The sequence below is a fragment of the Grampus griseus genome (genome assembly GCF_964374135.1).
Source record: "Grampus griseus genome assembly, chromosome: 11".
Taxonomy (NCBI): Eukaryota; Metazoa; Chordata; class Mammalia; order Artiodactyla; family Delphinidae; genus Grampus; species Grampus griseus.
Window position 1 is genome coordinate 99,550,984 of NC_139005.1, and position 27,427 is coordinate 99,578,410.

Here is a 27,427-nt window from a genome sequence, read left to right on the forward strand (position 1 = left end):
CGGTGGCGCAGCGGTTGAGAGTCCGCCTGCCGATGCAGGGGACACGGGTTCGTGCCCCGGTCTGGGAGGATCCCACATGCCACGGAGTGGCTGGTCCCGTGAGCCATGGCCGCTGAGCCTGTGCATCCGGAGCCTGTGCCCCGCAACGGGAGAGGCCACAATAGTGAGAGGCCCGCGTACTGCAAAAAAAAAAAAAAAAAACCTCTTGGCAATAAAGAGGGCCTATTATGACCTATTTATCAAGTGTTTCAGAATCACTTCCATGAATATTTTGTCCTAAATTCTGTATAATTAGAAGATATAAACCCTACTCTGGGATTATTTTTGTGCACCAACATAACCTAAATTAGAACTCTCTCCATGTAGGTTTTTAAAAAAGAAATCATTGGGACAAAAAAACATAAAGGAATTGATTTTATCTTCACTGTTCTCAAATGCTTGAAAATACCGTTTCTGCCGAAGAAACCTGGAAACCTTGTTGACTGATTTGCAGACCCTTTCCCTTCACCAAGAGCAGAAGGTCAGTCTTTTGGAACAGATGTTTGAAGCGTCCCCATGAGTTCTGACTTGAGGCGGGGGAGCCGTGGCTGGGTTTCCACCTGCCAGCTCTCTCCCCTCAACCTCGGGTTCAGCCAGAAGCTTCACCCCAGGTGTGCCCGGTTGTGTGCGCTCTTCACGCAAGGCCTTCAGACGGATGCAGAGGAGGGATCTGTGGCCCTTGTCCATTTAGCAGATGTTCTTGGGGCTTCTTAGCTGCTGGGCCGCCGCATGCGGGGGGCAGGTTGCTAGACGCCAGCAGTGCCCCTTAGAGGAACATCCCTGGGCGGGGAGGCAGATGTGGGGCTGGCGCCGCCCTACGTGGCCGAGTTTCCGGAGCAGCATATATGGGCTTGGAGCAGACTTTTAAGGGGAGACTTACGGGCTGAATCTTGTTTTTTTCATATTTTTGGACCTCAGGTGCAACGAATTGGAGAAGCCATAGTCCTTGGGTCATGGTGTGCAGCCTTCACTGGTCCTGCAGGAGCCTCTTTTCTGTTTAGTTACTTATTTTTTTTTAAAAAAATTATTTATTTATTTATGGCTGCGTTGGGTCTTTCTTGCTGCGCACGGGCTTTCTCTAGTTGTGGCGAGCGGGGGCTACTCTTTGTTGCGGTACACGGGCTTCTCATCGCGGTGGCTTCTCTTGTGGAGCACAGGCTCTAGGCACGTGGGCTTCAGTAGTTGGGACACGCGGGCTCGGTAGTTGTGGCTCGCAGGCTCTAGAGTGCAGGCTCAGTAGTTGTGGCGCATGGGCTTAGTCGCTCTGCGGCATGTGGGATCTTCCCGGACCAGGGTTCAAACCCGTGTCCCCTGCGTTGGCAGGTGGATTCTTAACCACTGTGCCACCAGGGAAGTCCTGTTTAGTTATTTTTAATGTAACAGGCACCCTCGAGTTCACCTCCGAAGCACAAGCTGGGGCCTTGCCTATCACCCCCATCACTGAGCCCAAGATCTCAGCTGTGCGCCCCTAGCCTCCGTGCCCATGATCACCAGCTCCAGCTCCCTCGTTTCCTCATGTGCCTTCCTCGGGCCGACAGCCCGCTGTCTCAGTACTGCTGCTTCATCCCTGGGGTCTGACTGGTCCCTGGAGGGTCCTGCTCCCTGCCCTCTCCTTCTGATTGAATCTTGAAGGACTGGTGGACATGGTCTGGGCAGAGCAGGTGGGATGATGATATTAAAGAGCATTGAAGGCCAGAGCAGGTATGGAAGCACACGAGGGGCCAGGTGTGTTCAGGCATGTGTGGGGTGTAGGGGAGAGGCCAGAAGCAGCCAGAAGAGAGTGGCGGGGGTGTGTGAGTGGAGAGGCTCCCAGCCTCTTGGAGGTAGAGCCTCCCTGGGGGTGGTGAGGAACCTCTGGGGATCAGCCCAGGGAGGGCAGGTGTTTCCAGAGGTTTCAGGTGTAGAAATGGCCTGGGGAGGAGGTCAGGGCTGGTGGTAGAGGCTGGGGCTGCCCTGGTCCTGGGAGAGGAGGGGAAGGTTGTGGGCCCTGCACACCTGGCCTCGTTGGGGTGTCACGGGGGCCTGAGGGGCCGTCAAGAGGCAAAGCTTCCAGGGAAGCGCGTCCTCGCCCCCGCCCGGTGGGGCCCACAAAGCAAGCGCAGAGGGATGTGCCCTTCAGCCCAGAGATGCCTACGCAGGTGTGTTGCCTGCACCTGGGGACTGAGGCGGCAGGTGCAGAGGGCACGTTTGCAAGTGTCAGGGAAGGTGCAGGACGAGGCAAAGAGGGTTCCAGGACAGCGTGAGCGGTGATCTGGGGGACCGGCCACTGGGACGGGGCTTTCATGTGGTTGCTTTGGTGGGGGGGTGTCTCTTCTGACTCCGGTGTCCTGGGCTGTGGTTCTGCCTTTAGTGGAGGGTTTCCCACCACTGATGCTCATCTTGCGGCGGGGCCGGTCGGTGCTGCCTGCCTTTCTGGGAAGGGAGGTGATGCCCAGGGCGATCCGGGTCTGGTGGAGGCGCCGGGGTCCCAGAGTGGGGAACCTGAGAGGAAAACCAGCTCCCGTCAGGAGGCTCAGCCGCTGGCACGGCCATGGAGGCCCCTCTTCCCGCCTCCGCCCCCCGCCCCCTCCCTGTGTCCACCCCCCAGCCCGAGCCACCCAGGCAGTCGCCAGGGGAGCAGCTCTTCTGGCTGACTGTCCCCTGTGCCATGGGGGGTCCCCTGCCCCTGTGCAGAGAGAACCCCCAGCCCGCACTGCCCAGGCAGGCGCCGCCCTGCCCGACGGGGGTGAGGGGTGATTGGCCACTTGCCCACAGCCAGCAGCCATTAAATCCTCTGCCCCCTTTTCGAGCTCGTGGCGGGGGAGGGGAGGAGGGGATAGCCTAGGGGCCTCCCAGCCGGGAAGGCCTCGGCCACTCCCGCGCCCTTTGTGCCCAGCAGAAGTCCCAGGTGGATGGACTCGAGGGAAAGGCCCTTTGTGGAGTTGGTGGGGATCCTGTGTGCGCAGGTCCAGCGCTCCGAGGGGAGGTCGGGGGCCGGGTAGCTGCAGTTTCCCCTCTGCTACTTCTCCCTGGCCTGGCCAGGAGGCCCCCGGGTGCCGGGCCCAGCTCCCCAGGAAGAGACACGGGCTCGGAGTCTTACCTGTTACATCGGGTGATGAGGCCAGAGCTGCCGCTTGCACAGGAGTGAGTGTGATGGGGTGACGGACGTCGGGGCGGCCTTGCCTGCAGGGTCGTGGACCACCTGCCACAGCACGTGTGTGGTAACTGAGGGAGCCTCCCCCCTCTCCGTTGGGGGTGCAGCCGGGCCTTCGGAGCCGTGGGGGGGTGCTTGGCCGGGGCTTCCGGGTTCTCCCTCACTTCTCCGCTGAGCCAGTTGATGGGATTTTGTTCCCTTTTGGAGTTGGGAGGTTGGGCCTCATGGGCGGCATTGCTTTGTCATCTCCGGGCCCTTTCCACTGTCACTGAGGCCTCCTGATGCTGCAGGATGGGCTCAGCTACCTCCCTGGGGTGGGACTGGAAACCACCCTTCTCAGTGTTGCCAACCTGTTTATCTGGTTACGCCAGGTCTGCACGCCTGCTTTCGAAGGGTCCTGCCCTCCCCTGGGAATCCAGGGCCAGACCCTGGGGCCCCTTGGCTGCGGACCAGGAGGGGCTCCAGCAGGCGCGCAGACGGAGAGGGTTCCTTTGATGCCCTTGGCGTGCTGATCCTGGCAGGAGACCTGCGCAGGCAGAGCTCTGTGAGGGTTTGTTTCCGTGGGATGTTGGGTTTTCCCAAAGAGAGGTGCTCTGGAGCCTCCGCGCGTGTGGGAGTGGGGTGGTGTGCTGAGCTGGGCCCTGGCTTCCGTCTGGAGGAAGCCCACTGAGTGAGCTCTCGGGGTTTCAGGTGGTTCCTGGCAGGGTTTTAATGAGGACGAAGACAAGTCCAGCTTTATTTGCAGGTTATGGTTCTCAGGGCAAGTTTATATGAAATGTAGGTTTTTATCCATTTTATCAGCTTTCACAGCTTGTTTTTCTGGTGCAGTGGAACGTGGTACGTTCTCATGAGTTATGGTTTTTAGTTCATTAAGGGTTTGGCAGTGACTGTTTTTATGGTCAGACTTGGATGAAAGTTCTAGCGAGATGCTTGGTTCTCTTCTGCTCTGGTAAGTGGGGACTAGGGACGTGGGCGTGGGGGGTCTGTATCTTGCCCATTGGTTTTTGTTGCCTGACGATTCTCATCAGACAAGGAAGAGAACCTTGTTTGCAGTGCATCCTGACAGGAGACCCTGTTAAGTGTCCCTCCCCTATCCTTTTTTTTTTAAAAAATTATTTATTTAGGGCTGCATTGGGTCTTTGTTGCTGTGCGCGGGCTTTCCCTAGTTGCAGTGAGCGGGGGCTACTCTTCTTTGCAGTGCGCGGGCTTCTCATTGCGGTGGCTTCTCTTGTGGAGCACAGGCTCTAGGTGCATGGGCTCAGTAGTTGTGGCATGTGAGCTCAGTAGTTACGGCTCGCGGGCTGTAGAGCGCAGGCTCAGTAGTTGTGGCTCACAGGCTTAGCTGCCTCACGACATGTGGGATCTTCCCAGACCAGGGCTTGAACCTGTGTCCCCTGCGTTGGCAGGTGGATTCTTAACCACTGCACCACCAGGGAAGCCCTCCCCCCCCCCGCCCCCCTTTCTTAAGATGAAATGCTGGTTTGGGTCTGATTTGCTGTGCTTTGCTGAGGCTGGATTCAGGCTGCTCGGGGTGGGACCAGGTTGTGGGGTTCTGGTTAGCTGAGCTGCAGGGGGACAGCCTGGGGGGAGGAGCCTGTCCAGAAGGCCACACCCTCAACTGTAAGGTGGGAGGGGGTGGGAAGGGGTGGCTGGGGAGACCCTGTGGTCCAATGTGGGGGGGGAGCAGCACAGTGCTGTGCTCCTCTGAGGGGCAGGAATACCTGATGTCAGAAACAGAAGCTTCCCTTCCCCCTCCCCTCCCCCTCCCCTCCCCTCCCCTCCCCCTCCCCTCCCCTCCCCTCCCCCTCCCCTCCCCCTCCCCTCCCCCTCCCCTCCCCCTCCCCTCCCCCTCCCCTCCCCCTCCCCTCCCCCTCCCCTCCCCTCCCCCTCCCCTCCCCCTCCCCTCCCCCTCTCCCCTCTCCCCTTCCTCCTCTCCCCTCTCCCCTCCCCCTTCTCCCCTCCCCCTCCCCCTCTCCCCTCCCCCCTCCCCCCCTCCCCTCCCCTTCTCCCCTCCCCTCCCCTCCCCTTCTCCCCTCCCCCTCCCCTCCCCTCCCCCTCCCCCTCCCCCCTCCCCTCCCCCTCCCCTCCCCTCCCCCTCCCCCTCCCCTCCCCTCCCCCTCCCCCTCCCCTCCCCTCCCCCTCCCCCCTCCCCCCTCCTCCCTCCCCAGCCAGCATAGGAGGTGAGGACTGAGCAGGCTTTGTGTGGGCCCCATGTCCTTATCAGCTGTGGGGGCCATGCTATTCCAGGCCTGGACTGAAAGGAGAGGAGTGAATGGGCCAGAGGCCTGAGCCCAGGGAGATGTGTCCCGGGAAGGTGAGACCGCTCTCACCTGAAGGCTGGTGGGGAGGGTCTGCTGTGAGCTGGGGGGTGGGGGTCACTGGTGGCCCAGTGCTCTGCAGCCCCCGGGGGTGGTGGGCGTGTTGGACAGGAAGAGGGTCCCGGGGACTGTGATGGACAGTGTGGGGATGGAGCTGGCTGAGGTGTGGGGTCCAGTGGGGATGTCCGGAGACGCAGCGGGTCCCCAGCGCTCGGGGAGTGGATTGTTGGGACCTGCGGCAGCAGGTGGGGCTGGGGATGTTCCTGCGCCTGTGTGCGTTGGTAGCTGCGTCATTAATTATGTAGGACGCAGACGGCCATTGGCTTTTCAGATTGTGAGCCGTTATTTTCGTGGTTGTGCTTGAGGTTATTCATTTTTTTTAAGAGTTTATGTCACCTAATGCTGTAACCTGCACTTAACGTGTTCGCTCAGTTCTCTGGAAGATGGGGATGAAAACGTTTCCACAGATCAGCCACCTAAAGCATCATAGCCACACAGGCTGATGGATTCTGCCACGATTGTTCCCCGAAGCAAGTGCGCGCTTTGCTTTAATTACCTTTGTGGAAGAGTGGCTGTCCGAAGGCTCTCCCCACGTGGGGACTCCTCTGGAGACTGACTGAGGAGAATCCCAGGTGCATCTTGCTACCAGCGGTGCTTTCTCCCCAGGGAATAGCCAATAAAGTAGATGATTGCAAATCTCATCTTACCTTTAAGGCACCAGCACGGCTTGCTGTTTGCAGAACGATTTGTCACAGGGTCCTGCGGAGAGAGGAGCCCTTTGGCCACAAAATTATTCTTTCCAGAGCATCTGTTTTGGAAATGGACTATTTTACGCCTTGATTTCTCCAGGCCGGCAGTGCCTGTGATCTCGAGAACGCTGCCACCGGCTTGTAACCCTTCCCACAGGTGTCACCTGAGTGCTGGCAGTCTCCTGTTCTCCTAGCGGCAGGATGTCAGGTCACTGTGAGGCTCTCCCCCAAGGGCAGGATGGCTCGGGCCCTCACACCCCCATCGGCCGTGCCCTCTCCTGGTGCTGGGCCTCCAGTCCACGGCCCTCCACCTCCACTGAGGAGGCCAGGCCGGGGCGTGGTGCGGGTGACAGCCCTGGGCTGCTCTGCGCGGCACACTGGGGACCGTGGCTGGGTATAGGAGCCAGGCCGGGCCTGCTGTCCAGCCTGCCGCACGCCCGTGGCCAGCTCTCTGCCTCTCCCCTCACCCAGGGTCTGGGGTTGTGCCCGTGGACACAGCCCCCTGCCGGGGCCCCACTGCAGCTGAACAAGGCCAGGGCTGGGGTCATGGGGAGCAGGGGGCTGATGGGGGCGCCCTCAGGGCACGGTGTCCGAGCCCATCCCCGCATCTCTGCCCCGAAGCACTGGAACAGGCCAGGGCTTCTCAGAGTCTGGTCTCGCAGCCCCTTTGATCGTGAGTGAGCGAAGTCATCAGAAAGCCTGTTTACGTGGTAGGTAGCCGTTGCTCTTTCCTGTGTGAGAAATTAAAACTAAGAAATTTACAAATATTTATTTATCGAAAACTGCCAACTGTAAACCCATTACACGTTAACATAAATAACATATTTTTGTTTTTTAAAAAAATCACTGTTTTCCCCCAAAAGGGGAAACTAGTGGTGAAGGGGGCACCTGGTGGTTTTGCAGGCCTTGGCGGGGTCTGGTTAATCAAAGACAGCTGGGTTCTCTGGGCCCCCGCCATCACCCCCATAGCCGGTGGGGCCTCGAAGGGGGCAAGTACGGAAAGCAGACGATGTCTGAGGATTGCTGTTAAGTAGGTCTGACCTCCTGGGCCCCCTGAGAGGGTCTTGGGGACCCCCAGGGCTCCTGGACCACACTCTGAGATCCAGGAGAGATGTCCCTGCAGTGGAGAGTGAGGGCTCTTTTTAAAGTTTTTTTTTTTTTCTGTTTTATTTGAACCCTCCTTATTTCTTTTACCTTAAAATTTTAATTTTGAACTTCATTTATGTGGCCTAGTCCATGCATTCAGGAGTTTGTTCAGAAGGGGTTGCAGCCTGCGCTGGGTCCCCGTCCTGCCTGAGTCTACCCACCCCTTCTCCCCAGGACACAGGGGCGGCACCACGCTCCTGGCAGGTAGCAGGCGTACACACTGGAATGAAACGACCTCGCCCACGTGTCGTTTTGCAAGTGTGAGTAGGAGACATTCCTGGAAACGGAAGTGTGGTTTCACTGGATTTTGCCTGTCCTGACAGCCGCATGCTGCGTCTCTGCCAGTCTGTTAGGAAAATGGTTTCCTGATGTAATTTTGATTTGTGTTTTTCTCTTTGTAAGTGAAGGTTGATTGCCGTCTCATGTATTTAAGAGCTGTTTGTTTTCCTTTGCTATGGACCGTCTGTATCTCTTGCCCGTTTTTCTCCTGGGCTGTTTTCAACATTAGACAAATTAATCCTTTGTAATATGTGCTTTTTGTTATTCTTTTTTGCGGTAAGCGGGGCCCCTCACCGCTGCAGCCCCTCCCGTCGCGGAGCACAGGCTCCGGACGCGCAGGCTCAGCGGCCATGGCTCACGGGCCCAGCCGCTCCGCGGCATGCGGGATCCTCCCGGACCGGGGCACGAACCCGCATCCCCTGCATCGGCAGGCGGACTCTCAACCACCGCGCCAGCAGGGAAGCCCTTGTTATTCTTTTAAGGGGAATCACATTGTTTATAGATTATTTTAGGGTTTTGTGTGACATTCTCCCCACCTTTCCTCTCTCTTTATACGTAAATATGGAAAATACACATGACATAATATGTGTAAATAACACTATATACCAATAAATATTTGGTGAAATATACATAAGGTTTACACCGTTTTTGAAACGTACCGTTCAGTGGCTTTAAGTACATTCACATTGTACTTAGTGCACAGTTAATGTACACCCACCTTCAGAACTGCCTCATCTTCCCAATCTGAAACTCCCTCCCCAGCCCCGTCCCCCAGCCCCTGGCCCCCACCATCCTTCTTTCCGTCCCTGTGGATTTGACTCCTGGGTGCCTCACATAAGTGGATCATATAGTGTTTGTCTTTTTGTGACCTGCTTATATCACTGAGCTTAATGTCCTCAGGGTGGTAGCACGTGTCACCGCTTCCTTCCTTTGGAAGGCTGAATGATGTCCCCCTTCTGTAGAGACCACACTTTGTTTATCCATTCACTGGTTGGTGGACACTTGGGTTACTTCCTTGTTGTGGCTGTTGTGCTGCTGTGAACGTGGGTGTACCGGTATCTGTTTGAGTCCCTGCTTTCAGTTCTTTTGGAATACCCAGACGTGGGATTGCTGGATCACGTGGTAGTCCTGTTTTCAATTTGCTGAGGAGCTGCTGTGTTGTCCTCTGTAGTCGCCACGGCTGTGGTTTATGCTTCCGGTCATGCATGCTGAAAATCAGGCCGGAGCGTTTGCGGAGGATACGGTGAACCCCAGCTCTGCTGCTGACCAGGCGCGACCTCCGAGAGCCTGGCTCCCTGGTCCCGTGAGCAGGTCCCTGAGCAGGACCCGGTGGGTGGGCGGGAGGGACGAGACCCTGGACTCCATCTTCCACCTCCAGTAGCTGTGGCGTCCCTCTCTGAACCTCACTTTCCTCTTCTCATTAAGAAGGGGAGGCCGGGGAGGCCCCATAATAGCGGCAGCTCATGTTATTAAGTTCTTAGCACGTGCCAGGCCCAGAGACAAGGCGTGGAGGGGTCGGGGTCCCGGAGGCTGGTGTGGGAGGATTAAGTGAGGTGAGGCCTGGTGGCATCCAGCACGTGCTTGTTTTCCACAAAGCGTGGCTGTTAGTAAAGAGTGAGGTGGGTCATCCTGGGCGATCCCTGCCGTCGCCCCTCCCACTGGTGCATCCGCGCCCTGCATGGGTCCACACCTGCCGGCCCAGTCAGGCCACCCTCTCTCCCCTGCTGTCCCATGCCATGACCCCAGATGAACCCGAGCACCTTGTCTGCCCCCGCCCGTCCCCAGCGTTTCCTTCTGGCTTGTTATGGCATAGGCGCTCTGTCCAGGGTGCCTTCCTCTGCAGCCCACGGTGGCCTCCTTGGTGCTGTCAGCCCGAGGACTAGCCATCGCCTCCCGCGAGCAGCCTCCTCTGCGTCCTGGTACCGACTGCAGCTGGTGCATAGTAGGTGCTCATTAAACGCCCAAGCAGATCTGTCCTTACTGTTACTCCTGGATGCCTCTGCTCCAGCCCGTGAGACTTTCACTGCCCGCTTACCACTCTCTGTTCCTCATTCCCGCTGGATGGGGAGCCGCGCCGGGGCAGACCCCCGCCCCCTACATGACGTGCCTCTGGAGCGCTTAGACCCAGCTTGTCTCGTGCCAGCACAGCCCACCTGCCACCTTGCGTCAGCCCAGCCGGGAGATCTGTGTGAGACTGAACTGCCGACCGCGGTGGGCGGTTACCTGGGCAGCACGTGCAGAAAGGACTCGGAGGGTTTGTCTATCTACCTGTCTATTTATTTATTTTTAAATGTTTCTCCTTTGTCACTGGATGTGAGTTTTGTAGCAGAGGCAGAAGGTGCGCCGGCCGGGCACCTCGGCTGTCAGGCCCTGCCTGGGGCTGTGTTCCTTTCTTGGCCAGCTCAGCAGGAAATGTGGGTTCCACCGTCTCTGCGCTGGGTGGTGTTTTAAACACAGAAAGTCTGTTGTGGCGGATGTGCTTGACAGCCCCCCCCCGCCCCCCCGTGGGCCCGTAAATGTCCCAGGGCGAGTAGTCCAGCCCCCTCGTCCTCAGCTGGGCCAAGTTTCCAAAAAGGAAGAAGTTGCCGCAGGCCAGTGGTTTGGAGGTGCCCCGAGGCCCTTTTTCCCGGGCGCTGTTTAAGGCCCCGTGCGTTTACCTTGGCGCTGGGTTCACGCAGAGGGACCAGGATGTTCTTTAAAATGTGCCTCCCTCACCCACTGGGGTCCTCTGCCACGCCGCGTGCTGGGCCTGGACGCCGGGGTGGGGACTTGTTGGGATCCCTGCCCTTGAGCAGAGTGATCTGGGGAAAGGGGGAGGTGTGGGGCAGTTGGGGAGCCCTCGGGGGGAGGGGCAGTGCTTGGTACTGAAGTGTGGGTCGGAGGGCTCCAGGCGGGAGGGGTGGAGAGGGCCAGCTCCTCGTTTCCTGAGGTCTTTTTCACTGTGCTGCTTGTCACACCGCAGAGCAAGGGGCCCTGCCTGAGACCTGAGTGTGGATGGTGGCCTCCGGTGGTGGGCTAGTCAGAGCTGGAGGCTGGCCCCTCTGCCTCGGGTGAGATACAGGAGGGGGCGGGGGAAGCCCCGGTACATGGCCCAGGTGGGACAGAAGAGAGTGGCTCTCAACGTGTCGGGTTCCCTAGCTCTTCTTTCCTAAAGAAGATTTGATGATGACGAGGCCCACACCCGAGTATGAGAGTGGCAAGGTCACTGGAAGTGGGACCCCAGTGCTGGGTGAGGGCCCAGTTCCCTGTTAGGGGCCAGTAAGTACCGGGACCCAGTTGAGAGTCCCTGTTCTGCTGGGCATTTATCGCCTTGAGACGAGGGGACAGCCAGCCATGGCCCACATCAAAAGTGGCCCGCCCACTGCTCCCTGCTTTCGTAACTATTCTTAATGGCCCAGAGCCACACCTGTTTCATGCTGCAGCAGAGTGAGAACTTGTTACAGGCTGTGTGGCCACCACACCTAAGACATTTACCGCCGGGGCCCTTTGCAGAGTGGGTTCGCTGAGCCTGCGCGTTCGGTCTGGGGCTGCAGTGCATGTGGAGAAGAGCCTGTTTGCAGACAGCTGTGGGCCAGAGCCTCTCTCTGCTTTCAGGAGCTGGGCCAGGACGCTGGCAGGAAGTCATGACGGATACTGGGAGTCCGGAAGGTGTTTCCTCCCAGCTGTCTCACTGGCTGGATCTTCCCCAGTCCTGGATGCTAAGAGTGATGGAGAAGCTTGAGAAAAAGAATGCTTCCACCAGAAATGAGTTCTGGTGTGCGTTTCCTACTGTTTAGTTTATGTTGCTTGTTTATACAGCACAGGTTTATACAAACCTAATCCCTAGGTTTTCTTGCTAGCTTTGTTTTGTTTAGATAAATGGCCGTGCGGCCAGTCTGCCCGGCTCCCCACTCGGTCTCTAGGCAGGGGGGCCTGTGGGCTCTCAGGCAGCGTGATGGATGCATGAACAGAGGCATGTGCTGGGGAGGGTGGGCGCCTGGGCAGGCGCAGGCTGGAGCGCAGCGAGGTTGGCTTCTGTTCCTGGTGAGGCTCTGACCCCGAGCCTCAGTTTCTCCATCTGTCAGTTGGTTTAACAACAGCTCTTCCCTCGCAGTGTTGTGACCAGGACGCATGACCCCTGGGGAGGGGAGAAGGGCTTGTCGTTCTTCCTGAGACTTGGGGCCCTGCAGGCTCAGTGCTGAGGATGGTCCTTGCCCTGTGGAGGGCTCCCGCTCCCGCCACAGCACGGGCCGCAGGCCCTCGCCTGGGGCTTTTGTCCAGGGTCTGTGCTCTCGTGAGCCTGGACTGAAGCCCGAGTGCCCAAGCGTGGGTCCTCAGGTCGGCACAGCCCACGTCTGTGTCAGGTGCCGCTCTTGCTTACTGCCGCCTTACAGCCAGGGGGCTGAGGCTTAGGGAGGGCTGGGCGTGACCAGCCTCTGCACACCTCACTCCTGACCCTCTGGGGCTGGTCCAGGGCGGGGGTCAGAGGGCGTAGGTCTCGCAGAGCTGGGAGCGCAGCTGAGCCTTGGCGCCTGAGGGCTGGCGGAGGATGCTGCGTCCTCTCTGAAGCGGCCTCTGGCTTCCCGGGGCCTCTAGTCTGAGCTCTCTGTGTCGCCCACTGTCTGCAGTCCTCGGAAGCTGGTGATGACCGGGGGCGGGGGGCGGTCTTGGGATGTCCCAGAGCCTCTTACCCTCTCTTCCACAGCCCCCCCGAAAGTAAAGTGCCGGTGGTTCCGTGGAGATGGAGAGTAATGCAGGGTGGTGACATTTGTTCAGTGCTTTTGGGAAGTGGCGTCTGAGTTTTTCCCATGGTTACTGCTGCTCACCGGGCGGTCCCTGAGTCCTTCCCCGCACGCTTCACGTCATCCTCTGGCTGCCCTCTGAGCCGGGACTGCCGCTAACCTCTCTGTGTGACCAAGGAAACCAGGGCGTGGAGGTCATGTGACACCTGCAGGGTCAGCAGCAGAGGCAGCCGGGGTCTCGAGACCATCAGGTGACTTAGCTCACGTCTGGAGCCCAGCAGAGCCCGCTTGCTCCCAGGGGTGTCTCTGAACACGACAGTACGTAGGACAGTTGGAACCGACCTGACAGGTGACAGTGCCCTGCCCTCCAGCCAAGGTGATGGCGACGTGGGGCCCGAGCAGGGGTGACGTCACTGAGGGTGGGAACAGCCTGGCTGGACGGGAAGGGGATGCTGGACCAGAGGTAAAAGAATGGGGTGTTAGCCGGTGGCAGGGAATGGTCTGGACAGTGTCCCCAAGGCCAGGAAGACCTGGCGTCTCGCATGGGGACCCAAGGGGGCCGGGCCGGGATGGCAATGAGCAGGGCACGAGGACAGTGTGCCCGCCTGACCTCCCTGCCGCTGGCCCTGGGCTCGTGGGGCCCCACATAGAGGCTCGGGTCCAGCATGTTCTTTTGTGCACTCCCCCTACCCTGCCCCCGTGGCCTGCCTGAGCGTGGTGTCTGGGTCCTGCTTCCCAGGGCTGTCTTTGACCCCTTCGGTCCTCTCAGGGACTTTCACTTTGACCTGTGCCCCCGAGCTGTGCCAGGGAAGGAGGAGGTCAGGCGGGGACACTGGTGTTTCCTGCTCTGCTCCCTGCGTGGCCGAGACAGCCTGGGACGGAGGGACCGGGGCGGTGGTGCGTTAGAGCTGCTCACGAGGGCCTGCAAGAGCTGACTGTGAAGTTTTCAGGAATTTTGTGAGCTGGCCGCTAATAAAATGAGTGTATAAAGTTAGATAAGTTATATTGAGAGCAGAGGTGTCAATGTTAAATGCTCGAAGGTGCCCGTTTCTGAACTGTTGCACTACGTTTTCTCACTGGGTTATGATCCTGAGCTGGCTAGCATCTCTTGGGTCTGGCGGAAATCCTGTGGCCGGTGGCCCTGGGCAGCTCTTACCACCCGTGTGCTCGTTCACTGCCGGACGTCACTTTGGTGGCTTGAACATGGCCACGATGGGAGCGGTTCCACCACGGAAACGGGCAGATACCGCAGATTAGGGCCTCACTTCTCATTTTGTCGCTTGTCTAGAGTAACGAGAGTGATGGAGAAAATGCTGACGTGCAGGTGAAGGTTACGCGTGTGACTTCCGCCACATTCACTGGAAGGCACGGGGAGGCTGAGGAAACCTCCTCCTGTTAGAATACTGTCGTCCGCTTCAGCAAGGACGTCTCTCCCGTCCTAGACAAACGGATAAGGTTCTGCCTTCCTTCCCCACCTGTCGTGTCCTGTTCACGTAAACAAGGCTGTCAGCCGACCTTCAGGCCGGACCCGCACTTGTTGGTCAGCTGCAGTCCTGGCTGGCCGGAGGGAGGCTTTCAGCACGACTTAGTGCAGGCATCCTGTGGGCGCCGCTTGGCTGTGTGGGGTTTACAGTAAAGAGTGTTGGACGTTTTATTACTGCTTGTACCCGTGCAACGCATCCTTATCACTGAGGTTATAATAAATGTTTGTACGTCTACGCGCAGGGGTGTCGCTAGGGCATGCATGGTCCCAGCTCACAGAGGAGGGTGTGGTAGCTTCAACGGGGCCCTCCCAGCTCCCCTGCTCTTCCTGACTGGCTCCCCCACCCCCACCCCCGGCCACCCTGGCCCGTGGCGGGGTCACGGAGCCAGCAGGACCCTGGGCAGCTCTCCTGTTACAGTGCAGAAAACTCCGCTCCTGGCACGGGCCGTCTTGGCCTGCCCTGTGTAGGACGGAGAGCCCCTGAAGAGCTGCAGGCCTCTCCTGGAGAAACGCCCGGGCTGTCGAAGCCTTGGAGTTAGGCTCTGGAAGTGTTCACGGATTTAGGGACTTCCTGCTTCGCCAGGAGGGGTCGAGGGCAAAGTCCAGGGACAGCCCTTCGCTTTGAGGCCTCTGTGGCTGGGCGGCTCAGGGCGCAGGGCGGGGGGCCTGGCTCTCCCGGCCCTCAGGGCCCAGTCGTGGGGGCCCCGCCTTTGTGCGACGTCCCCTCTGTCCCTGAATGGCCAGCGTGTGCCCGCCCTGCTGAGACAGACCGGGCGCCTTCAGCACCTGCCCTCGGGGATGCACGCTAACCGGTGGAGCTGGGGGCACAGATCCTAAATCAGGGAGCTCGCCGGAAGTTGCAGGACTCCAAACCAGACGGGCTGATTGAATTCGAGGGGGGGACTTGGAAGAGGAGGAACTGGCGTGGGGACGTCCCCGAACCTGAAGTGCTGGGCGCGCAGTAGGAACAAAATGTGATGGCTGGAGGACCCCCGAGGGTCGGCAGGGCTGGAGCCCAGTGGGGGAAGCCCTGGGAGGGGTCTCGGCAGGGTGCTCCGGACTCTGGTTTCCCGCCACCTGGAGAAGGGGCTCCGTGAGGTGTGTGGCTGCCTGGACCAGACCCGGCTGGGCAGGAGGGTGGGGCGGGGGCAGAGCAGCACAGGTGTGGAGCCTGGCTGGGAGGCGGGGGCCCTGCTCGTCTTAGGTGGCTGTGCAGCGATCACGTGATCAAGGGCTCCTTCCAGGGTTTTGAGTTGGGCAGCTGCTGGTACAGGTGCCACCCAGGAGGAGGGCCCGCGGAGGCTCCAGCTCCGAGCTGAGTGTGGCGGAGTCGAGCTACCGATGGGATGTCCCCCAGACAGTGGGTCACCGGAGTCCAGCTCACGGGGGGGCTGGTGGGCGTGCAGTCAGCAGAGCGTCTGAACGTTTGGGGTCCCGCTAACTGAGGCTGGATCCGGGGTCGGGGCAGTGGCTCCCTGACCCGCCTCGAGTTCGGGGGAACCCGTGGGTCACTGGACGTGAGCCAACATCTTGAGCCTGGCATGATTGGGGGGAGTGGTCACCCGTGTCTTCTGGGTCTCGAGCGTCCCAGACTGCTCCCCGGGCGGGGTGGCCCGGCACAGGGCCCCACGGGCTGCCCTGGAGCTGTGTGCATGTCGGGGTCCTGCAGGGCTGTGGGCCTCTGGGGCTGTCTTCTTGGAGAACAGAGACCTGGCAGAGGGCCGGGTGGCCGGCTGGGACTGGCCTTGGGTGGGGTGGAGGGAGAGTCCCGTCCTCGCTCAACATCTGTGACTCCCCAGGAATATGGTTTGGGACAACGGTTGCTTCCTTTGGGAGAAAGGATGTTGTTTATCCTGGGATCAGCAGAAGAGCCACCAGATAACAGGAGGTGAAGCCAGGCTGAGCTGGTTGTCTGAACGCAGACAGGAGCTTGGCCGGGGGTCGCGAGCCCCATGCAGCGAGGAGAATGGCTGGGACCTGGGACGTGGCAAGTGCTGGACCAGGAACCACTTTTTTCTAAATCTTGGTCTGGGAGGGAAAGTAAAGTCCTTTGTGGTTTCCAAGTCCAGTGTTCCCTAGACACTGCGGCCTTTGTGTGTCCAGGAGCCCTTCAGCGGGTTTCCAGAGCAGCGTGCTCTGTGTCCCGGGGCCAGAGCTGGCCTCAGTCCTGTGTGCCGAGGGCCCGCAGCGCAGGGTCGCTGCCTGGAGGCTCCCCTCGCCCTGTCCCTCTGTCTGCTTGCCTCCACAGCTGCAGGGCCCCTTGCAGATGTTGCGGCTCTGAGCAGGGTAGCCACAGGGAGCGTCTCCCAGCGCGTCTACTTCCACATGGAGGTACGGGGAGCTGGGGCGGCAGCAGGTCCTGCTCTGAGGGGCTGCCCCACCTTGAGGGATGGGCGTGAAGGGAGCTGCCCGGCGGCCTGTGGGTGCACGTGGAGGGGCCGGGTCTGTGGGGAGTGCGTGGTGGGTGTGCAGGGATTTGGGGGCTGGTTGGATCCAGGGAAGGCTGGATGGGGGCTGGGGCGGGAGTGGGACGCATGGCAGCCGCTGGACGGAAGGTGCAGGTGAGCTTTGTGGAGACGGCATCCGCTGACACTGGCTTTGTGGGGAGAGCTTTGCTCTGGGTCACACTTGGTGTCTGGCCCCCGACCCCCTCTCACTGTCCATGGACAACATCCGTGTCAGTCTTCCATCTCTTCATCTGGAAGTTGGGGAAACTGGGTTGGATAGTGTAGTTGAGATGAGGTCGTCCCGGGGTAGGGTGGGCCGCCCCTCAGCCCGGGGGGGTGGGGTGTGTGACGGGGAGGGCTTCCCTCGCAGCCCGGCCCCGCCTGGGAGGGGTGGTCAGGTGTCCTGGCACCCGGTCCTCATTGGGCAGCGGCATGAACTGCTCGCCTCTCCAGGAGCCCCAGGGGCCCGGGGGCAGGGCCGTGGGGATGGAGAGGGCTCTCGGGGACCCCCCCCTCGCCGAGGGCTGATGTGAGCGGCTGTCAGGAGGAGCAGGGCTGGCGTGGCGTGAGCTGGCAGCTGCCAGCAGGGGCCCCGCTGGGCAGGGGGGCGCGTGGGCTGTGAGCGGCATCCTGATGGTGGCAGGGCGGACACTTGGCGCGTCGTCCCCTTTCCCCGGGCAGCCACATCATTTGCTTGCCGGGCTGAATCAGGAAGGAAGGCAGCTCCCGCCTGCGGGGTGGGGAGTCCCAGACAGAACCGCCTGACGGGACCCGGCAAGGAGGGAAGCAGGCCCGTCCCCTCCGCCCCGCTTCCATCTGACGCCGGGGGAGGAGGGGTCCCCCAGCTCCTTCTGAAAACGGAAGGAAGGAGGTTTTACAGGGCTGCACTTCCCCTGCCCGGTTTGCTTTTAGTTTTCAAGTTAGAAAAGCAATGGGAAAGGACACGTGGAGAGAAGTTTCACAGCCACCCGCAAGCCTCAAGCAGGGTCCTGTGTCACCTGCGGTCTGTGCAGATGCCAGTTGCCTGTAACGGTGACCTCAGTGCAGCAACGTTCTGTCACCGCCTCTGAGACTCCCAGGGACGTCTGTGTGTCCCGCGTGGTGCTCAGAGCGCCCGGCCTGGCCGTGGTGCTGCCGAGATGCCCTCCACGTGCTGGATTTGCCCCGGGACGGATCTCGAGACCGGGAATCACTGGTTCAGAGGGCGTTGACGTTCATGCTTCCTGCTACCTCTGCCACATCGCTGGCTTTTGTTTCCTTTTTGGTGAAGTTGGAGGCTTTTGCACAAGGACTAGGTAACTTTCCTCTTGCTCAGGGAGTTCGTGGGTCTGTGTTCCAAGGTCCTCTAATCTTTACCAATTTGTTCAGGTTGTCTCACAACAAAAATATTAGTCCTCATGTACCTGGCTTGCTACATGTATCCCCTGTTTCTTTGCAGGTGTTTTTTTTTTTTGATAAATTTATTTATTTTATTTTATTTATTTTATCTTTGGCTGCATTGGGTCTTTGTTGCTGCGCACGGGCTCTCTCTAGTTGTGGTGAGCGGGGGCTACTCTTCGTTGCAGTGCGCGGGCTTCTCATTGCGGTGGCTTCTCTTGTTGGGAGCACGGGCTCTAGGTGCGTGGGCTTCAGTAGCTGTGGCTCGCGGGCTCTAGAGTACAGGCTCAGTAGTTGTGGCACACGGGCTTAGTTGCTCCACGGCATGTGGGATCTTCCTGGACCAGGGCTCGAACCTGTGTCCCCTGCACTGGCAAGCGGATTCTTAACCACTGCGCCATCAGGGAAGCCCCTCATTGCAGCTTTAAAACAAATGTCTATTTACTTTTGTCTGGTTGACTGAGTCTTTATTTTTTCAGTCTCTTAATGTAGACTGTCAGCCTCTCTCTAGGGACTTAAGTTCTCTCTTCTCACGTGGATATCTTTCCAGATGGCCAGCCATGTGCCCCTTTCCCGCCACGTGAGCAGGGATACCGGCTTCTCCAGCCCCGTGGCCTTGCCCACTCCTGGGCTACCCTGGACTCCAGGGGATGGTGGGTTTCCTGTGGTTTTTACACCAGGGTTAGGGTTAGGCTTAGGCCACATCGGGCCACCTTAGTGTTCCACGTGAGCCCCGAGAAGCACCTGTCCCAGGAACACCTGCACACCCTCCCCCGATGTGCTGCAGCCTCAGTTGTCCTTGTAGAGCGGAGCCCTGGCTCATTCTGACGTGGGGCTCACGGGCCGCCACTGTTCACAGGCTTTCCTGCCTTGAGCTGTGATGCCGGGGGAGTGGAGGCCCCTTGGCAGGTGGGGCGGGTACGCAGGGCTGCAGGCAGGCACCCTGGGCTGTGATTTAACATGATTCAACGGCTCCGAGCCTGCACCGTCCAAAACAGGAAGTGCTTTCCCCTGCCTTCGTGGTTCCCCGTAAACTGTCCCAAGTGTCCCAGCTGGGGCGGTTCGGGCTGAGTTGATGGATTCCACCCTGCTCACCCCACTTCCTGTCGCCCTGCAGGAAATCGCCGTGCTGTTTATTGGTCCAGGCTGAGTAGTCTGTGCTCGTGCGTCATCTCACATTCTCGGGATACTTTGGCCTGATCGGGCTTAATCCCGTTTCAGAGGTGGAAGCTGAGGCCAGAAAGGTGGGAAGTGGAAGGACAGGCTGTGAGCCCAGGTGTGTCCAGAGTCCCTGCCCCGCAGGGACCCAGGGCCTCTTGCAGACGTTGGGGGCCGAGGGACTGTGTGACCGGGACCGGGGTTGGGCCGCACGGCCCCTGCCGTGGGCTTGGGAGTGAGGTGGGCTGGACGTGCAGAAGGGCCACTATGCCCCACCCACTGGGCTCTCCTGGCCGGGTTGGGTCAGAGATGTGGGGAGTGGGCACCCCTGTAGGCATCCACCTCTGGCGTGTGCACGTGTGTTTGAACTTACACGTGTCCTCCGTGCCAGCACACAGAGGCACCACACCAGGCCTTTGCTGCCTCCCTCCAGGCTGGAGGGATCCAGCGCCGGCAGCTTGGGGGCTGCCCAGGAGGCAGGTGGGCGGGTGCTGGGTTCCAGACTGGCCGTGTGTGGGAAGATCTCTCGGAGCGAGTGAGGCTGAGCTGGTCCTGAGAGCAGAACTAGGGTGCCCAGGCAAGCAGGACGGTGTTTCAGGTCGTGTCCCTGGGGGCGGGGCCCGGTGGAGCGAGGGGACGGGGCCGGAGGGGGTCTGAGACACCCTGAGGCCCAGCGTTCTAGGGGCTGTCCTGGGCGTGCCCTTGGTCGTGGGTCCTGATGGTTGTCAGAGCCTGGGAGGAGGCGCGCCGGCCCTCCCCACTTTTCGCTGCAGTGTCTCCCCCTCCCCTCCCCAGCCCCCTCTTCCCAGGGTCTTCGGCACCCCTGCTGCTCCAGGTCGCACCGAGAGACGTGGCTTCCTTCTGCCCCGTGGGGCACTCGGGGGAGCTGGCCTGGGTGGGCGGCGGGGGTCTGAGCTCAGCGGCCAGCCCAGCCGGATGGGGGTGACGGAGGGCCCCGGCCTGCTGGGCACGAGATGGGAGCCTGTGGGCCCTGGGGTCCCTGAATAGCGGCACTGGCTGCTCCCTGAGGGCAGGGCCTGGTGGCAGCCCAGGGCTGGGGCCTGCAGCCGGGTGTGGGAGGGCGGCGGCCGGCGGCCGGCTGACCCCGTGACCGTGCCTCCCCCTCGCTGTCTTGCAGGGGCTCCGAGCGTCATGTTAAGGTAAAGCAGAGGGGCTCAGTGCTGAACATGCTAAGGAGGCTGGACAAGATCAGGTTCAGAGGTCACAGGAGAGATGACTTCCTTGATCTAGCAGAGTCTCCAAACGCCTCGGACACCGAATGCGGAGACGAAACACCCCTGAAGATACCTCGGACCTCGCCCCGGGACAGTGACGAGCTGAGGGACCCTGTGAGTACCGAGCGTCCTCCGCTCTGCGTGGCCGCGGATGCCAGGCCCCTCGCTGGTGGGTGGGGCTGTCCCCATCCTCAGGTGGCCAAGCTGAGCGTGCGCTTGGGTAGACCATGTCCTGCCCAGGCTGGTCAGACACAGACGGGGCTGTTCCCCATCTCGCCCCAAACCTCCCCCAGCCTCACCGGTGGGGGCTCATCCCTGGACTGAGGATAATTTGTCCATTGGCCGATTTTCTTTTCCTTCATCACTGGTTTTCTGGGTGACCGGCAAACTTCTCACACAGCCTGATCCCCGGGAGTTTGACTCGAGGGGCCGCAGGGTGCTGTCTGGAAGCTGCTGGCCCCTGGCCCGAGGGCAGCCGCCTCTGGGTGCCTGGCTGGTCTGGCCGTCCCAGAGTGCGTGTCACCGACCCCTGGCAGCTGGCCGAGCCCAGGCTGGGCCTCCTCAGCGCACATGGGGACCGTGGCCCCTGTGATTTGGAGAGCAGCTTTCCTGAGCGGGGTCCGCGGCCCTGGTGGGAACCAGGTGTGAGCGGGCCCTGTCTTCTGGAAGCTCGTGTTTTGTCAGCGGGCGTGCAGCGGGGGGGGGAGGGTGGGCTTCCTGTGGTCCCCTCCTGGCCAGGTACGGCCGCCGGGCTCTCCGTTGTGGGCACAGCTGCCCGAATCCTCCCTGTTGTCAGTGAAGAAGCCCAGAGCCATGCAGGCCCCACCACACCAGCTGTGGTGCCCTGCCCGAGTGGACGCCAGATCTGGTGGCCTGGGGTCTGGGCTCCTCCCCGAGCACCTGAGCTCGGTCTTCCTTCCAGCCGTGGCTGCGAGCCCTCGCCTTCCCCGCTCCTTGTGCTATTAATGCTTTATAATAGAACAGGGATGGCGCGTTTGCTCCTGGCACGAAAGAATAAGCGATTGGCACTGCCTCCTAAGAGCCAGCCATCCATCAGGCAGGGCTGGAGCTGCAGAGCCTGGGGGGGAGCGCCCTGCTTGGGTGCTTGCTGTGTTCCCTGCAGAGGTGGTGGCGGTCCTCCCGCCATTGGCTCCGTGCGGGCCAGGGCCTCGCTTGGTGTGTCTCCTGATGCAGCCCATCAGCATCTGCCTGTCGGGACACCGCGGGGCTCACGGGCGCTGTCCTAGGAAGGGGGTGTCTCCACGTCAGAGTGGATCCAGCGGGCCGGCGAGGGCCGAGGGGAGCACCTGAGGGAGGGGCGAGCACGGGGGCCGTGCGTACAAATGGCTGTCACGCTCGCTCACCCCCCTACCCCCCCCCAACCCCCGGGGCTCTCTCTCCGTGGTGGTGGGACCGAGCCAGCCTCCCACCCTGGATGTGCTGTCCTTCACTTAACCTCTGCCCCTGAGGGGCACTCGGTCACTCCCATGAGCCTCGTGCCCACATGGCCCGCGTCACCCCGGGTGTGCGGGCAGGGTCGTGCCTCTGTCACCAGCACCCTCCCACGAGCGTGCAGTGTCCTCCGTCGCCACCCGCGGGGCCTGCGTGCCACGCCCTTGCCCACCTGCACAGGGTGTCCCCAGGTGTTTCTGTTCTGCGAACCTGAGGGGTGAAGAGTGGCTTTTCCCACGAGGGAGGTTGGTCACTTTGCCTGTGTTTGGGCTTCATTGTTTTTATTTATTTTTAATTGTGGTAACGTGCGCATAACACGGAGTTGACCGCTGTGACCGTTTTTAAGTGTCCAGCTCGGTGGCATTAGGCACATTCACGTCGTCGTGCGGCCACCCCACCATCCATCTCCAGACCTTCTTCATCTTCCCAAACTGAAACTCAGTCCCCACTGAACAGCAGCTCCACAGCTGCCCCTCCAGTCCGCCCCCGCCCCGTCTGCTTTCCGTCTGTGACCCGACTCTCCAGCTCTGGCCTCAGTGAGCCCCGCGGTGTTTGTCCCTGCGGCCGGCCTGTCTCAGCACCGTGTCCTCAGGGGCCATCGTGCTGTAGCGTCAGGCTTCATCCTTATGTCCTTTTCTGTGGGCAACCTGTCTGTGTCCTGGGGCAAAGGAGGCGAGCGGACCCAGTGGTTGAGGGTAGAATCCGGGTCCCGTGGTGGGGGAGGGGAATGGGGGGAGGGAGGGGGTCCTGGACAGGCAGACGGGCTCGAGGGGCCGCAGCGGTGGAGGTTGGGTGATGTCCAGGGCAGGGTGTGGCTGTGGTCAGGGGAGGACCGTTGAAGAGAACGATGAGGGGTCTGAGGCCAGGGTCCCCCGAGTGGTTGGTGACAGGCCAGTAAGGAGAGGGGCAAGGAGGCGAGGACCAGAGCCCTAGAGCTGGGGCAGAGGCAGAGACCCCACGCACGTGGAGGTGCAGCGGGCATCGCCTCCAGGAGCCGGGGGTAGAAGCCGGTCCCTCCGCGGAGAGACGCGGTTCTAGGGAAGCTGGGGGAAGAAGCAGCCAGGCCACCTCCCTGGTTTTGTGGCGGCAGTGCTGCAGCCTTGGGGGTCCCGAGTCCAGGCTCCCGACCCCAAGTTTAGCGTTGCTCTCGGCAAGTCTGTAAAGGGGTCAGCTGGAGGAACCCAAGGGGCTCACGGAGGGGTGTGGACCCCAGGATTTCAGGGCATTCCCCCCGGCGCCTGCCATCTGCATTGGGGTGCCCCCTCCAGCTGTCTGGCTCCCCAGAGCTGGTGGTCCTCACCGTCCCTGCCGTCCTGTGGGCGCCCAGCTGAGCTGCTGCAGCTTCGACACTGAGTCCGGCCAAAGCCACGAGGGTCCCAGGCTGTCTTGGACCCGGGGGCCCCTGTAGGAGCTCTTCAAGCTCTAGGGCAAGTTCCAGGTGAGCTTAATTCCAGCAGCTTAGAGACTAACACGCGTCACAGCCTTCCGAGGACGTGGATTCACGTGTTCAGACGGGGCTGCAAACCGCGGGGCGCCCTGCCTGCTTTGGTGGGAACTTGCTGACGTGATGGAGTCCAGTGTTCTGCTTCCGAGTCAGTGCAGAGCCGCCTTTCCAGACCAGCCTCTGCCCTCTGCTCCGGGGCCACCATCTTGGGCGCCGAGGTTGGGGATGGGCCGGGGAGGGACACGTTCGTCTGCGGGGACCCACGGGCGAGCCTGGCCATCTTCCCCACGCAGAGCAGGGTACCCTGCCTTTCGCCTGCCGCCCCGTCTCCCCATACCTGCCCCTGCCAGGCCCACGGGGCGGGCAGGTAAACATGGCCTGGTCCCTGCCCTCTGGGACCTCATGCCCCGGTAGCCAGAGCAGCTGAAAGTGCAGGAGGTCACGTGCCAGGACAGGGCAGCCGTGGGCTAGAGGGTCTTACCGGCCCCCGTTGTTCCCCAGTGTGAGCTGCTGCTTCCTGGGGTGTGGCCTCCGAGCAGATGACCTGTGCCTGGAGCGGTCACCAGGGCTGTCACGGACCCTGTCCATGCCGGGTGTCCCCTTCCTCACCCTGCCTTGGGGGTGTGGTCATGGAGACCAAAACTGGGGAGTCAGATCCCCCCGTCGCACGGCAGGGCGCTCAGGTGCTGCCCTCACCAGGTCAGCGGTGGGGTGGGCGTGAGCCGGCAGCCCCGCTGCGCCCCGGGCAGGCCTGGCTGTACCGACGTGCGCACCCCTTTCCAGCGGGCAGCGGTGACCTGAAACCGGAGCCTACCCTGGGCCTGGTGGGATGGCGGGTGGTGGCTTTAATTAGCCTCTGTGGGAAAGGACAGGCCCCTGTTTGGAGTTCGCTCACCTCAGAGCCTGGCAGGTGGACGCACCCTGCCCCACCTCCCCGGAGTCCTGTTGCTGCCCCTCCCAGGGCAGCAGGGCGACAGGCCCTGTGGCCAGGCCACCCTCCTCCTGGGAGGTCGCCACGCGGGCCGGGGCAGGTTTCGATGGTTTCCTTCCCTCTGCAGCCTGAGAGCTGTGTTGTGACCGTCAAGAGGCTTAGCGCCACGCTTCCGGTTTTGCCTTTACTGTTGCTGGAAGTCGGCCTTACCGGGGCTCTGAGGATGTCCCTGTTGTCTGAAATGTCCCTTCCACCGACAGGCGAAGCCGAGGTGAACTGATGCGAGTTCTAAGGCAGAGCCAGTGTCTTCCTAGGCCGGTGGCCCTGTGGACCAGCCCTTCTAGACCACGGGGTCCTTGGGGGGTACCCCTTAGAGAACTGGTCGATGTGGACCCAGGATGCTTCCGGGAGGCTCCTCTGAGCTCTTGGTGTTTTCCTTCTAGGCTGGGCCAGGGACCCTCATCATGGCTGCAGGAGTCCAGGACTTTAACCGGACAGAGTTTGATCGCTTAAATGAGATCAAAGGTCACCTGGAAATCGCCTTACTGGAAAAACACTTCTTACGTGAGTACCAGTGGGGGAAGGAGGGGCAGAGGGGACGCTGTCCTGCAGGAGTGCAGCTGGGTCACAACAGGTGTCACCAGGCTAGCAGTGGGGACGGGTGTGGACGTCCCCACATGGCCTTTTGCGTCCTGAGTCTGCATCTCCCTTTGCTGCTCCACAAAGCTCAGCGCTCCTGTCTGGATGGCTACGACGCCTTTACTCTGAGACGGACGAGAGCGTCACTGGGGAAGGAATACGACGCCCCTGGAAACTCTCTTTATTTTAGTGAATCTGGTGCATGGCCATGCTTAACTCACATGTAATAGAGCTTTTTGGAGGAATCTGAAATTTTCTGTTCCGTGTAGTTTGCACATCAAGGAGGGGGTGTGGGAGGGGGCACAGTGGGGTTTCATTGTCTGTTGGCCGCGGGCATGGCTACCTTGGCATTTGGCATTTGTGTTGCTTAACTGTCGGCCCTCCTGCTGGGGGTGTTGGCCTCTGGGTAGTGATGATGGTAGAGATGGTTCTGGAAGGGCCTGCGGGGCTCCTCCCGGAGATGATCTCATTTGGTGAGTTGCCTTTACTCCTCTCACCACCCCTCTGTCCTGCCTTGCAGACGAGGAAACGGAGGCACCAGGGCTAAGAGAAGTGATCCTACTGGTAGGTTAAGTCTTCTGACTAGTAGGGGTTTGAACCAGGCAGACTGGCCCTGAAGCCCACGCATGTGACACAGTGTTTTCACAGCTGACAGCAGGGTGTGGGCGATGCTATTAGGGGAACAATACAGGGAGAAAGAAGCAGCTTCGCCCCTGTGTGCCCAGAGCCAGTCACGTCTGGGCCACGAGGAGAGGCCCAGGGCAAGGCACCTCCCTTGGGCGTTGTGCCCAGCTGGGGCCTCCCTCTGATACCTGGGACCAGGCAGCTGGCACCCTGGCTTGCCCACAGGCACCCGCCCTCTGTCCCCACCTGAGTCCTCTCCCTCTTTCGTCTAGTGTCTCCCTCGTTTATGTGACAAGTGTCATCTGAGCTCTAGCCGTGGGCACCCCGGCTGTGCCGCCCATGCAGCACGCGGGGCCCGTTGCCTGCAAACGAAGGCGGGGTGTCAGCGCCGCGGGGGGACGCCTTGGGGGCCTGCCTTCTCCTCCCAGAAGTGGGTGGCGTGGCTCTCACTACATTTCTGTGCGCTCTCCAGCCACCACGTGCTGCAGCCCCGTCTCCCCCCAGGCCCCTCTTGCTGGTCCGTACCTCCCTGGGCGAGCGTGCGTGTGCCCGTCTGCACCCCGCCGGGCAGCGCTCGCCCGCAGGGTCCGAGCATCGAGGTTCTGAGGATGGCACTGTGGAGTGACTCAGTCTCCCCGCGAGTCTGAGGTTGCGGCTGACCTGGCTGGGGAGACGGGGCCGGGCTGGGTCTGCTGGGACCGCCCGCAGTGCGGGCCCTGCCTCGTCAGGCCCTGGTGCCTGTGGCCTCGGCCTTTGCCGAGCTCCCGCGGGGCGGCTCTGCGTGAAGGGTGGGGCAGCCCGGGTGGTCTCGCCAGTGCTGAGCGGGCCCCGCTGGGTGGAGGCTGTGCTGGGCAGCAGAGCTGGACGGCCCTGCTCGAGGCAGCAGTGGGTGGAGCCTTGTGAAAGTGCCTTTGGTGGGTCACGCGGAGGATATTGGTGGTTTCACGGGGTTCGAGGAACCCGCAGAGTCAGGAGCTCTCAACGAAAGGGGAAGGGTCTGTGAGAGCATCCAACAGGGAGCGCCCCGCCCCCGGCCGGGGAGGGGCAGTGTGAGGCTTCCAGGAGAAGGGGTAACGGGCGGGGCGGGCGAGGAGCAAGTGTCCACCAGGCAGCCGGGTGGGCAGGACAGCTGCGACCCACAGGGATGCCTGTCTGGGGCCACCCTGCTCTGTGTTGAAAAAAGGAAAAGAAAAGAGGCCGCTGGCTCCGGATCGGCGTCGCTGGCGTCCTTGGACTGGTCCTCGTGGTCTGCCCTCCGTGTTTTACCAGAAGAGTAAAACAGTGGGTAGCTCGTGTTGTAAAAGTGCAGGGTTCCACTTTGGCAGCTCGGGGCCGGATGGGGAAGGTAATAATTATGGGCATTTTCTTTTAGTTATGAGAAATTTTAGATGGATCAGAAATAGAGGACGTGGTGTAACGCGCCTCTCACGCACCTGCCATAGGTTTCAGCAAGAATCGGCTCGCGGCCAGGCTGGTTCCCTCCAAGCCCCCACCTACAGCCCCTCTCCCCCAGGTCTTTTGAAGCAAATCCCAGCCAGCATCCTGTCATTTGACCCATAAATATTTTAGTAGATAGCTCATCATGGGTTTTTGTTTTTTTTGGCCGTGCCGCGTGGCTTGCGGGATCTTAGTTCCCCGACCAGGGATCGAACCCGCGCCCCCCTGCAGTGGAAGCACAGAGTTCTAACCACTGGACTGCCAGGGAAGTCCCTCATTCTGTTTGAAAAACAAAAGTCCTGAGTCCAGTATTACAAGTAAAAAAATCACGTTTTTCTTGAATATCATCAAATACCCAGCTTAAGCTCCGATTTCCCCAGTTGTCTGGTCATTTTTTGGGCAACTCTGGAATCAAACAGGGTCCATAGATTGTGACTGGTAGATGTACTTCTCCTGTCTTTTACTCTGCCCGTTCTCCCTGCATCTGTTTTTGCTCTTTGTTGAGGAAACCAGGCCGTCTGTGGGTGGGGTCTCCACCCTGGACCTTGCTGAGCGCATCCCCGTGGTCCTGACACATGAGCCAGCGTGTCCCCCGTCCCTTGGTGCTGGTGGGGTGGGGGGGGATCTTTGGGAGGACTCCCTCCCCTGTGGTGGTGGTGGAGGAGCGTGCTTTCCTGAGGCCGTTTCTTTTGTCCTGTATCAGGACCTGGGTCATTGTGGCTTCCATCCATCATCTCATTAGAGGTTGCAAATGGTAATGTTCGACTTCTGGCATTCTTTCTCCATTTATTAACCCAACATATTTCTGAAAACTT

At 60.6% G+C, this 27,427-nt stretch overlaps 1 protein-coding gene across 1 annotated transcript in view; it reads left to right on the top strand.

The window, feature by feature from the left end:
• Positions 1–27,427, top strand: part of GRAMD4 (GRAM domain containing 4) — a 77,719-nt gene that overhangs the window by 13,700 nt on the left and 36,592 nt on the right. Inside the window, exons 2-3 of the mRNA XM_082665197.1 lie at positions 19,989–20,199; positions 24,356–24,476. Coding sequence (XP_082521323.1) covers positions 19,989–20,199; positions 24,356–24,476 — 332 coding nt within the window. The remainder of the gene's footprint in view (positions 1–19,988; positions 20,200–24,355; positions 24,477–27,427) is intronic.